Here is a 13,430-nt window from a genome sequence, read left to right as displayed (position 1 = left end):
GGTCGAATAATAAGGCTATTTTCTTGAGGGAAAGGGGACACTGCAGAACTGTCTTCTGGTATATGGAGATCACAAATTAGTCGATGACAGTTGAGACGAGAAGACTTGGCGGGTCTAGGTGGCGGGCCGGTAGGCTAGAGGCGCGTTGCAAGTCCAGTAGCTTGGAGGTACTCAAGAAGAGATTTATAAACAAGTTCTCTTCTTCGTCGACCTCCGATTGGAAAAGGGATTTCGTTATTTTGAGTCACAGTTGTGCTGGCACTTAGGATGGTGGTAAAAAAAGGACCATGAAGCTTGATCGTAGTGAGAGCAATTTAAGAGGACGAGGTCGAGGTCCTCTGGGACATTGTATCTGGCACAGTTGGGTGTACTAGACCTGGAGATCTTGTGAAGTGTCGTTGATGTGTATATTTATATTAGTATCAAAGAGGAAGCTTCAATCATGATCAGATAAACTTATTTAGCGATAAAATTTTTTTTTTAAATTTATATGCTATGAGATATTGACATTTACTCTAAAGTCGTCAGGGGCTGCTACAGACACCAATATTTTACCTGCTGCAAAATCTGCTGCGAAAGCTCAAATACCGCTTCCACCAACACTCATATCATTATTACCGAAAAAACTTAGAGCGTCCTCACAGTGCACGGTTGGAGTATTGTATAGAAATATAAAATTACGTTTAGCCCAATTGGTGCAATGTGGCATCCTGCACACACGGCTGTCCATATTACCCTATTTACTCGAGTAATTTCCGCACTGTTTATGTACAAGGCCCCTGCGTCTACTTCTCCACAGAACACATATACAGCCAAACATTGCATTGCGCATAAATAACACAGCGAATAACCAGATCGAGAACAAGGTTCTCCATACAAATGCAATCTTCACAGATGGTAACTTTGCGCGAAGACGTTATCTCTGTCCTGTAAACCGCTGGAACCATGCTGTCGATAGCGGTGATTGGCCATCTGAGTGCTCCACGGAAAAGCGAACCCTCAGGTTTTCTTTATAAACAGTGCGGCTATTACTCGAGTATATACGGTAATAATTTATTTATTCTTGATGTTAATATCTTGCACTATCCAACCATATTTCTCACGTCTCCAATACAATATATAGTATAAATAAATAAAATATAAAACCCGGTTTTTAGGGCGCATATATAAGGATATACAGGTTCTGGTGCTCTAAAGATCCGCACTCACTTGTCGAAACGTGGACCAATCAATATGAAGCTTTCTGCGGACTGTCATTTTGATTGCAGTCCAGAATGAACGCTCTCCCCCTAATTATCGCTCATCCGATATTTGTCACCATTTAGCTCTTCACCATGGGTGGGCATTCATTTGGGATTTCATGGTGTGCGATGTGGCGCTGTGAAGGTACCGTTTCTTTTGATGAAACATCTCGGGCGTTTCCGGGTGACTCAAGTTGTGCTTTTTCGGTCTTGCAAGAGCCGTCCCCGCTTGACACGATGGTTCAAATGAATGTTCGTTTTTCGTTTCTCGCGTTCTCCCGTGGTGCCCCAATTCGTGCTGTATTCAGATGTCGGCCTAAAGTTAGAATTATTCTCTCTTTTAGTGCTTGTGAACTCCTTCGGTGTAATTCGCTCAAATAATTACATGGCGACGCCCTCTTTTTTTCTTTATTTCTTTATTAAATGACAAAAAAAAAAGAAGAAATTGGAGATGTTGGCTGCCGTGAAGGCATGGCCGGCTACTCCACATTCACTTACTCGGTAAGAAAAAAAATTAGAACATCCCCCATGACCCCGTATACATTCTACCCCCCCCCCCCCCCAACAACTATTTTCCCGCAAACAGAAACAGTCAATTTTGGGTTACATTGAGTCCACTTGAAATGTCACACGATCAGTCAAACAAGTTCGGTCTTTTACATGTCACATTCCTTATCACGCCACAATTTTCACCGAGCATGTAAAGTTATTCAATATCAATCACTTGAACAGATGTACATATGTATTGCATTATATAATACATCCCATTTTAGTAATTATTTACAATATCAGTCTCTTCAACGAATTGTCTGATTGCCGAAAATGCTTGTTTCTCGGATCTATGGTTAGGCCACGGTCTGTACTTGTTGAGAGAAAATGGTCGGTTGTCAATGATGTCTAGTCGTACTTTCAGTCGTGATCGATTCTGGTCGAACCGAGGGCAATCGATGAAAAGATGTTCTATTGTTTCTGTCGCGTGCCCACAATCACAGCTAGGGTCATTTATTCGGTTAATTTTATACAAAAATTTATTCGTGTATGTTACTCCCAAACGTAAGCGCTGTATTAACGTTTCGATCTTTCTTGGAAGGTCATTTTGAACTGGAAAAAAGGATATTTGGGTCTACTTGATATAATATAGAGTTTCTATCTCGATTATTAAACCATATATCCCATGATATTTGTTTGGAGTGATTCTCTATCATAGATTTTATGTCGGTACTTGCATAAGGTATCATTTGCACCCTGTCACAAGTGTGTGCGTTTGTAGCAAGCTTGTCCGCCTCCATATTTCCTTGGATACCGCTATGGCCTGGAATCCATTGTAACCTTATTGCTTGTCCAGAATTTAGGCAATCATTGATAGCTTCTATAATTCTATAAACAAGTAATGAGTTTGGGCTTTGAGGGCTTATTGCATTGATAGTTTTAAGTGCTGCCTGAGAATCTGTACATATGAGCCATTTGTTTGAACCGCTTGTGTCTCTTATATGCTCTACTGAAGAGAGGATAGCGTGTAGCTCTGCCGTTGTTGATGATGTTCTGTGGGAGAGTCGGTATGAGTTTTGGACTTGAAGTGTTGGTATGATATATGCCACTGTTGATCCGTTTTCCTTTGTGGATCCATCGTGTATACATGTATATGATCAGGATATGCTTCCTCTATATATGTAAGGGCGCTTTGAGCAATAACCATTGCGGTCGTTGTTGCTTTTTGATTTGAAGTCTGGTAGATCTATTTTGATTTCTGGAGTCTGGTATATTCAGGGTGGTTTGTTAGGTTGTTGCACCCACACCGTGTAGTCGGGTAGATGAAAAGTTGATGTTGCAAGCGCATAGCTAGTGCAGGATTCGCTTCCTGTCAATAATGCGTCAGCAAGTGGGTGGTTACTGTGCTGCGTTGATACTCGTAGGAAAATACGCAGTAGTTACCGTTCAAGTAATGATGATACTGGTAATTGCTTTACTTCTGCTAATACGACGATCCCCGACGTCGGACGCGGTACGTCGAGACAAACTCGCAAACTTCGAGCCAGCATGAAATGTAGTCTATTCTCTTGTGTAGCTAATAAACCAGATAGTGCTGGGATTGATTAAGCCATTGTTTGTCGTACCAGAGCTGTGTGTAAAATTAACATGGGTGTAAAATTAACTGTTGAGGCTCCCCAGTTTTGCCCACCAAAATGACGGATGATGTTTATTGTTCTTTTTATTTTGTCGACCAACAGGTTCACATGTTTGACTCATGTAAGACATTGATCCATGATTGCACCAAGGAATCGGTGGCATTTTACAGGTTCAAGTGTCTGTCCCTTCATTGAGAGTTGAAGTACCCTCTTTCCATTTTTGGAATCACCGTCGCGCTCCTAATTTTGGGGTGCTGCTTAACACTTACGTCGTTCTTTTTTTAATTTCGTCGACATCGCAACACCTTCCCTTTCCCTCTGAGGTGCATCGTTTTTTGTTTTTTTTTTGCTAAACACAACTGTTTTTTTTTTGTGTTTTTTTTTCTTTTTAACTTTCCGTTTAGCCACGTACCACGCGTTCTGTTCACTGGGAACCGTCTCGAGTGATTGCTGCAGTCTTTTAGGAGCTGAACAGTTATTTTTTATCGCCCATGATGACCTTTAAAAAAAGTGCCCCTAGGTCTTTGCCTTTGAACGATTTCGAACAGCACGATCTTGAATGTTCTGTAGCTTAAAAGCAGATCTAATAAACACTTGTTGCGCATGCCACTTTTGGGAACGTTCGAATATGGCCCCTCCTTATGTATATTAACTATTGAGGCCAAAATGAGGTGCGACAGTTCTTCACGCTTCTCTGGCATATCTACCAGTTTTGGAAAATATTTGTTTCAAGCAAGGGGTAGATCGCGAAGTTTAGGTCCCATTCTATGAATGGGACCTAGACTTAATGGACCTGAACAAATCGAGAGATAATGGAGCCTGTGGAGACCAGAGACGCAGAAGAAAGTGTGATGAGTTGTTGCAACTCACATTGTCGGCGGTCCGGGTGCATCCTTTAAATTAGTTTCGATAGCCATATCATGTCACGAAGGATCACCTTCCTTATATTTGATTTCATTTCGCTTTTAGAAACTCTACAGCACTTTACGTTCGTATCAGCAATCAGCGATATCCAACAGGACACCCGTCGTACCTTGCGACACGTTCCGATGCTTCCGCACAATGTGATCGGGCTCTGGGATTTCTCAGTGGCAGATAAATAAGCAAGATCAGAAAGTTTCTAATTGTAGTCCTCACGAACTTGCTGCCTCAAGTTTGTTTCGACTCGTCATCTCCAAGTGCGTACGTATCACTGCGTCGGTTCCCGTCCACCGACCGCATCCCCGAACAGAAGAAAGACACTAAGCAACGGTCAGACGGAAACGAACCGGAGTGCCAAAGGCGCTCTTGCTCGGTCAGCCGTGAAGACAATTGGCGGGGCTGCGTTCCGCCCCGGAGCGTTCCTTGAGGACCGTCCCAATACAGGTATCAAACACCAACTGCGGAAGTAAGAATAACAATAACAACAACAAACGACGACAGTAAAGCAGTTTTAGATTTGACACTAGAAACGAAAGAAGGAACGAACAAACAGGAGTAGATTACGTCGAAGAAGGATCGGCCCCATGTATACCCTGGACGCTCGACGGGCGATCCCACGGTCCATGTGACAGGAAGGCACCTCCAGAGGAAGCTCGCTCGGATGTGACAGTGTGTGCGCAAGCGAGGCTGCCGCGCCCATCCCGCGGCTTCTCTTTTGTACGACCCCTCGTTGCCGGTTCGCTGGCTGAACGTCGGACGTCGCGGAAGAGGCGAGTGCGACTGCGATTGCGACCCCCTTCCATTCTCTTTCCTGCTTAGCGATCGTCGCGCTGCATGTCCCTCTTGGACGTTACCCAGGAGCGTAGACGGCGCGTCCCGTGCCGGTCGTCTGGAGTTTCGCTCGATCCTCTTCGGTCTCTGTCAACTGGCCTGCCTGGGAATTTGAAGATCGTCGTCTTCTCTCCGGGCCATTGCTGCGGGGTTCGCTACACCTGTCCGCTTTCTTCTTACGCGCTCGTTTCTTCGTGCCATCGGCGCTCAGAGGGGGGGCATCGTCGTCTCCGCGGGTCTTCTACCTCTGGCATCTGCAGGATCGGTGCCAGCCTGTCTCCAAGACGTCAGAGCTTCCCTTTGTCTGCTGCTTACGTTCGTTCGCCGAGTGTGACGTGATTTGGAAGCGGTGTTCTTTGAGCTGTGCTGTGACCCGAGGAGCTCCCTGGATGGCATGGACTGTGTCCTCGACGACCTGGCTGCCCCACTTGTGGCACGTTGGTTCGTGAGCTGTTTCCTCGGTACGGTGCATTGGATTTGGAATTTGTTTTTGTAACTTCCCGTGGCTCGTTACTGAGAAGAAACACTGAAATCAACTTCTTTAAACAGATATCCGACCTGAACTACAAGAGCTGATCAGTGATGCTGTACTCCACTTTGAGTGCTCATCTTCTAACTGGTACGTCATAGCTTTATATTCAGAGGAGCACTCGTTTTTGAACAGTCCTAAGCTAGTGGTTTGTTGGATGGCTGGTCTATGTGAACCATAACTAGAGTTTAGGTTGACCCTAGTGTGAAACGCCTGCACTACCACTGGAGGATACTTTTGCACACACGAAGTTCTCGAGGAGTTCGACTGAAGTGTGGAGATTCTAACAACTAGCGCTAGGAAGCGCATTTCGCAGCCCTCTAGGGGATGGCAAGTTTCGGAACGACAACGATATTAATATCTGAACAGTGACCCCAGTGTTCGGGTTAACACGCGAAGGAGCTGTGAAACCATACCACTAACGCCACGAAGAGATAACTCCCGTAGCTCTCACCCTGCAGAAGCGGACGGACTTTCTGCAAAGTGCGCCATAGACCCCGTTTAGACTCGAAGATGAGTACGTCGAGCGGAGAATATGACTCGTCAGTTTCGCTCTCGTCACTCGATGCCGACGACACTTGTGACTGTGACGATTGCTTCCTGGGCATCTCCGACGTTATGAGCAATTCCATCCTGGGCATCCGGATCAAGGTGAGTTTGACCCCGTGGTACACGCGCGCTCTTGGGGATTTTGGTATTGGACATAGCGTAGAAGACACCTTGTATTGAGGTCCTTCCCCTTGCTGGAAATATCATGAAGGAGACTGGGGGTTTCACTAAACACTGCTTAAATAGTGTCCATAGATCGTACTCATTGACTCGTAAAATTGCTCTCCTTAATTTTAAATATGGATTAATACTGAAAAACGCACGTCCACTCGCCCGTCGCGATAGGCGGCAACATATTTAATAGTGACTGCAGGTAGTCTTCTAAAGCACGTATCACTGGCACGTTTTACACTAGATATTGTCACGGTTGGTGACCAAAAGAAAACAGGAAATAAACAGGGAGAAATAAACGTTTAATGTGGCGAACTTGTGCCGAAAATAAAGAAGGAAACAGAAGAAAGCAGAGCGTCGCGGGCGTCGAAGTCGGCGTGTCAGCAGAATCGAGCGCTAGGGCGAGACTGACTCGACAAGGTCGCGGGCGGCCTCTTATCTAGAGTGCGCCGCTATCTCGAAGATTCGGCGAAAGCGGTTCGAGCGTCGCGTGATCGGGGCGACAATGAACACGCACTTTCTAGAAAACAAAAGCAGGGATAAATGATAGAAGTTACGTGCGGTACATGAATAAACGGGAACTTTCTGGAGGACCGTGACCGAGCGTTGCTTTCTCAGCCTTGCGCGCGGCATTACTCCCCCCTTTAAAAGTGCATCGCCCCGATGCAGTGTAAAACAAATCAAAATAAAAAAGAACGATAAACGAAAGAGTCTTTTGGAGCACAAAAGGTCCACAGTCCTATCGAGCGTAGTACGGCTTCAGGCGCACGACGTGGACGACCTCAGGTCGTGGTGGGCGGCGTGACGATGTTCGTGTTCCGTCGGGCATCACCTCGTAGTTCAGCTCGCCGAGGCGACGAAGTACCTTGTATGGTCCAAAGTACCGTTTCAGCAGTTTCTCACTGAGGCCGCGGCGACGGATGGGCGTCCATACCCACACCCTATCTCCGGGCTGGAAGTGGACGTCCCTGCGACGAAGGTTGTAGCGGCCGGCGTCGACGCGTTGCTGGTCTTGAATCAGGAGTCGGGCGAGCTGGCGAACTTCTTCGGCGCGTTGAGCAACCGCCTGGGCGTCGTCGCTCTCGTTGTCAGATGGCTCATGGGGCAGCATGGCGTCCAGCATGGTCGTTACCTTCCGACCATGTACCAGCTGGAAAGGGGTGAATCCAGTGGTCTCTTGAACCGCCGTATTGTAGGCGAACGTGACGTAGGGCAGCACCTCGTCCCACGTCTTGTGCTTTACGTCGACGTACATAGAGATCATATCGGCGATTGTCTTGTTGAGTCGCTCCGTCAGCCCGTTGGTCTGCGGGTGGTACGCAGTTGTACGACGATGGCTGGTGTGACTGAGTCGGAAGATTTCTTGGGTCAGTTGTGCCATGAACGATGATCCGCGATCTGTAATCAGAACTTCTGGAGCGCCGTGCCGGAGGACGATGGACTCAATGAAAAACTTGGCAACTTCCACAGCAGTCCCCGAAGGAAGAGCTTTCGTTTCGGCGTACCGCGTGAGATAATCTGTGGCGACGATGATCCAGCGGTTCCCCGACGTCGAAGGCGGAAAAGGACCAAGTAGATCCATTCCGATCTGCTGGAAGGGTGCAGTTGGAGGAGAAATAGGCTGCAGGAGTCCGGCCGGCCTCGTCGGAGGTTTCTTGCGTCGCTGGCACTCGTGGCATGATCGTGTGTACAGGTGGACGGTCTTGGGGAGCTTGGGCCAGTAATACTTTTCACGAATACGGGCCAGTGTCCGGCTGTATCCAAGGTGTCCGGACGTCGGGTCGTCGTGACATGCTTGAAAGATCTCCCCTCGAAGGTCGGTCGGGATTACCAGCAGCCACGGCGAGTTGTTGTTCCCGAAGTTCTCTTTGTAGAGTACACCTTGTCGGATGGCGAAGGTCGGCAGTACTCGTGAGAAGACACGTGGCACGGTACTCCTGCCCCCTTCCAGGTGCTCGATTAATGCGCGCAGCTCAGGATCGTCCCGTTGACGTCGTGCCATATCGTCGGTGTTCACTGCTCCTAGGAAGCACTCGTCGTCATTGTCGTCGCTGCAGCCGGAAGGGGTTTCGACGGGGGCTCTGGACAGGCAGTCGGCGTCGCTGTGCTTGCGGCCTGACTTATAGACCACTGTCATGTTGAACTCTTGTAGTCGAAGACTCCATCGAGCGAGGCGTCCTGACGGGTCCTTCAGGTTCGCAAGCCAGCAGAGCGAGTGGTGGTCCGTGACTACACGAAACGGGCTCCCGTACAAGTACGGACGAAACTTCGTTATTGCCCAGACGACCGCAAGGCATTCTTTCTCAGTCGTGGAGTAATTTTTCTCCGCCTTGGACAATGTCCGACTTGCGTAGGCGATGACTCGCTCGATGCCTTCTTGCACTTGGACTAGTACTGCGCCCAGTCCCGCGTTACTTGCGTCCGTGTGAATTTCTGTTTCCGCATCCTGGTCGAAATGTCCAAGCACAGGAGGAGTCTGGAGTCGTTGTTTCAGTTCGTCGAATGCCTGCTGTTGCTCCTCGGCCCATTCGAACTTCTCGGCGTCCTTCGTGAGATTCGTAAGTGGTGCGGAAATCCTTGCGAAATCCCGAACGAAGCGTCGATAATAGGCACAAAGTCCAAGGAATCTTCGCACGGCCTTCTTGTCTGTCGGCGCTGGAAATGCCGCGACGGCGCGAGTCTTCTCGGGGTCTGGGCGGACGCCTTCGTTACTAACCACGTGGCCAAGGAACTTCAGTTCGTCATAGGCGAACCGGCACTTTGACGGCTTGAGTGTGAGTCCGGCGGTCTGAATGGCTTGAAGAACAGCTCGGAGTCGTCTCAAGTGCTCGTCGAAGTCATCTGAAAATACTACGACGTCGTCAAGGTAGACGAGACAACTCTGCCACTTCAGCCCTGCCAGCACGGTGTCCATGACACGCTGGAAAGTTGCTGGCGCCGTGCATAGTCCGAAGGGCATCACCTTGAACTCGTACAGTCCATCCGGCGTGACGAAGGCTGTCTTCTCTCGGTCCCGTTCGTCGACCTCGATTTGCCAGTAGCCGCTCTTCAGATCCATCGATGAAAAGTATCGAGAGTGGCGCAGCCGGTCTAGAGTGTCGTCGATGCGGGGGAGTGGGTAGACGTCTTTCTTCGTAACCGTGTTGAGCTGCCGGTAGTCCACGCAGAACCGAAGAGTTCCGTCCTTCTTCTTAACCAGCACGACTGGAGAGGCCCATGGACTGCTTGAAGGTTGGATTATGTCGTCATTCAGCATCTCTTGAACTTGCTGATGGATCACCTCCCTTTCCTTAGCGGAGACTCTGTACGGCGATCGATGCACAGGGCGCGCGTCGTCCTCGGTAACGATGCGGTGCTTGGCAACCGCGGTCTGGCGCATCTTCGACGACGTCGCAAAGCAGTCGCGGTATTCGGCGAGGAGGTTAGCCAGCTGACGCCGTTTAGGGTCTGGAAGCTTAGGGTCAATGTCGAGCTGCGCTGGCGACGTACTGTCTTGCTGGGGCGGCGAGGATTCGTCAGTAATCGCGGTGATTTCGGCGGGGTTTCGGAGTTTCTCGATGTGGCCCACGGCTGCACCTTTTGTGAGGTGTTGCGTTTCGTTTCGGAAGTTCGTCACGAGGGCCACAGTCCGCCCGTCTTGAAGTTCAGCTACTCCCCTTGCGACGCCTATGCCTCTTCCCAGGAGCAATTGGAGGCTTCCCTCGAGAAGAACTTCGCCACAGGAAGCTTCATCGATCCCGACAAGTACGAAAACACTCGACCGCGGTGGTAGGTTTACGTGGTTTGCGAGGACTCGGACCGTGGGTGACGTCGCTTGGGGTCCCTCCGCTGGTGGAGCAGGTTTTCGTAGCGTCAGCCGGTTTGTTCCGAGATCGATGACGGCGCCATACTCGCAGAGAAAGTCCATTCCGAGGATAACGTCCCTCGAACAGTCTTGCAGAACGACGAACTTGAGAGGGCACGTTTCACCGTGGATGTCGACGCGAGCAGTGCATCTCCCGACTGGTGTGATGAGATGTCCTCCGGCGGTTCGTATTTGGGGTCCTTCCCACGGCGTCATGACTTTTCGAAGGCGGCGGGAGAGCCTCCCACTCAAGACTGAGTAGTCTGCTCCGGTGTCCACGAGTGCCGATGCGTCGAGGCCGTCGATCACAACGTTCAGGTTGTTAGACACCGATGCAGGAGCGTCGTTGTGATGCTTGGGGTCGGGAGAGTGGGAGCGCTCCGTCGTTCTTGGAGGCTCTTTACGTCGGTTGTCTTCGGCAACTCCACCTCCAGGGGTTGCCGCGCCTAGTTTCCCCGGTGAGGAGCGAGGGGTGACAGGCTTTCACGTCGGGGTCGGTGCATCGGCGAAGCTGGACGTCGGGGCGATGGCGACCGGAACTCTCGGCGGGACGCAGGCTCGGGGGACTGGGGTCGTCGCAGGTACTCGTCGATCTCCCGAGGGCGTTCACCATACCGGGGGCGCGGGTCGTTTGGGTGGAATCCGCGCAGCCCGAGTCGTCGGTATGGGCATCGGCGGTACACATGGTCGGCTTCCCCGCAGTGGTAGCAGAGCGGGCGTCGGTCGGCCGTTCGCCACACATCGGTCTTCCGGGGTACACGGGTCTCCTGGCTGGCGTACTGGGGCTGGTCGTCGCGGCGTCGGTCGTGCTGCGGCGCAGGAGACTGGCGTCGGGGCGGCGCGACATAGGCGCGAGGAGGAGGCGGTGGCCGTCGGGCCACTGCGGCGTAGGTCACGGTGGGCTCCTCGGGTGCAGCTACGTTGGCAGGAGCCTCCAGTTGAATTGCCCGCTGAACCTCGTCGCGGACAACTTCGGCTATTGACACCGAAGCCGGCTGGTGGGTAGCAGGCAAGAGCTTCTTAATTTCCTCCCGGACGACGTCCCGGATGATCTGGCGAATGCTGGAGATGCTGGAGCCAAGGTCGCAAGCGGACGGCGGAACCGCGCTGACGCCGGGTAGCCTCTGGTAGTGGCTGGCTCGGGATTGCAGTGCACGCTCAATGTTCGTCGCCTCGGTTACAAATTCTTGAATCGTCGTCGGTGGGTTGCGTACGAGGCCACCGAAAATGTCGTCCTTCACGCCGCGCATCAGGATACGCAGCTTCTTTTCCTCGGTGGACTGAGGGTCGGCGCGGCTGCTCAGGCGGAGGACGTCTTCAACGAAGCTGGTTACCGTTTCGTTGGGCCCTTGAGTTCGTACTTGAAGGAGGTCTTCCGCTCGCTGTCGTCGTGTCTGGTTCGTGAATGTCTCCTTCAGGCCAGCGGTACAGGTGTCCCACGACGTAAGCGACGCCTCGTGGTTCTCGAACCACTGCCTCGCGGTACCCTCCAAGGAGAAGTAGAGGTTTTGGAGGCGCTGCTCAGTGGTCCATCCATTATGGCGTGCTACACGTTCGTAGTGCAGGAGCCAGTCCTCTACGTCTTCGTGGGTCTCGCCATGGAAGGTCGTCGGGGTTCGCTGGGCAACAGGCAGGTAGACGACGGCGGCGGCGGTCGGGGACTGCGATTGCTGGTCGTCCATCGTCGGCCTCGTAGGCTGCCTGGTCCTGGGTGGCAGAAGTCCGTATTCCGGGTGTAGACCTTGGGTTCGGCGACTGGTCCGAGTTTCAGGTTCCGCGTTGAGTGGTCTTGTCACAGGGCTTGGAATCGGGCTTGCACTGCGGGCCCCGGGAGGGGAACGCTGTACGGGCATGCGGTACCCCGCACCTCCACCAAAATGTCACGGTTGGTGACCAAAAGAAAACAGGAAATAAACAGGGAGAAATAAACGTTTAATGTGGCGAACTTGTGCCGAAAATAAAGAAGGAAACAGAAGAAAGCAGAGCGTCGCGGGCGTCGAAGTCGGCGTGTCAGCAGAATCGAGCGCTAGGGCGAGACTGACTCGACAAGGTCGCGGGCGGCCTCTTATCTAGAGTGCGCCGCTATCTCGAAGATTCGGCGAAAGCGGTTCGAGCGTCGCGTGATCGGGGCGACAATGAACACGCACTTTCTAGAAAACAAAAGCAGGGATAAATGATAGAAGTTACGTGCGGTACATGAATAAACGGGAACTTTCTGGAGGACCGTGACCGAGCGTTGCTTTCTCAGCCTTGCGCGCGGCAATATATAGACCTTGCCAGCGCTAATCACACGCGCAAAAGAATAAAGAAAACACTCAGAGACACACGCATTAAGCCGCAGTTACACCCCTAATAGATCATACATCTGACAGTTTACAAACACTGTCGGATGCGTGTTTGTCTTCCTTGTGTGAACAGTCATGTTTACATTGGTCTCACATAAACTGTCTGGCAAACATGTTGGAAGCGTATACATATGTGCAAAGCACACATGCTTGGGACATGCCTGAGGCCGCAGCTGGCGTGTCCCTCAAGTAATTCGGTCATCATGCCTGCTGTGGACACCGCGTTTCCAAGGTAATGAGCACCGAATCAAAAGCGCGAGGTCAAGGCCCGTGACTGTTCTTGATTGGTTGAGCCGCGGTGACGACATATACGCACTGAAAGATGACGAGAACCGTGACGTCTTGTGGTCGGCTTTGCGAAATGGTCTCCGTCTGCTCGTGTCGATATGCGGAGCGCAAGTCCTTCCGCTTCTTGCGCAGGAGTTGCAGTGACGTGAGAACGACAGCGAGCTCTGATTGGCTCTGATGGAAGGATAGTGGGTAGACATCAAAGCTCGCTTGAGGTCAACCCACTATCCTTCAACGAAATCCAATTAGAGCTCGGCGTCGTTCTGACGTCGTCACAACTCCTGCGCAAGAAGCGGAAGGACTTGCGCTCCGCATAGGGCCCTGACTCGATGTGAAGCGAAGTATAATATATACGCACGGACATAGAAATACACATAGGGACTGCCCTGCAGTCAGAGGGCGACAGGCCCATGGGTGGGCAACGCGTACGGCTGGCTGCACGGGGCGCAATCAGAAGGAAGAGGGCTCGATGATTATATGGTGGGCTATAGCCCCTCGGGCATTCGTGGAGCAAATGTTCCGACTCTCGTATACCAGAATCCTCGAGTCGTCAACGTTTCGTCTCCTGGCACTTGGGTAACGCGC

General features: G+C 51.2%; 1 protein-coding gene across 2 annotated transcripts in view; it reads left to right on the top strand.

Moving 5' to 3' along the window:
- LOC8042288 (inositol-trisphosphate 3-kinase A) overlaps positions 1-13,430 on the top strand; it is a 114,826-nt gene that overhangs the window by 23,721 nt on the left and 77,675 nt on the right. Inside the window, exon 1 of one of the 2 annotated variants that reach the window (XM_029971475.4) lies at positions 5,150-6,299. The exons of the other annotated variant lie outside the window; for it this stretch is intronic. Within the exon in view, the coding sequence (XP_029827335.1) occupies positions 6,162-6,299 (138 nt within the window). The 5' untranslated portion in view covers positions 5,150-6,161. Of the gene's footprint in view, positions 1-5,149; positions 6,300-13,430 lie in introns of those variants that run through there. 2 annotated transcript variants of the gene reach the window in all.

This window comes from Ixodes scapularis, unplaced genomic scaffold (genome assembly GCF_016920785.2).
Source record: "Ixodes scapularis isolate PalLabHiFi unplaced genomic scaffold, ASM1692078v2 PGA_scaffold10__122_contigs__length_95168666, whole genome shotgun sequence".
Classification (NCBI taxonomy): domain Eukaryota; kingdom Metazoa; phylum Arthropoda; class Arachnida; order Ixodida; family Ixodidae; genus Ixodes; species Ixodes scapularis.
This window is presented reverse-complemented; position numbering and strand designations above follow the sequence as displayed.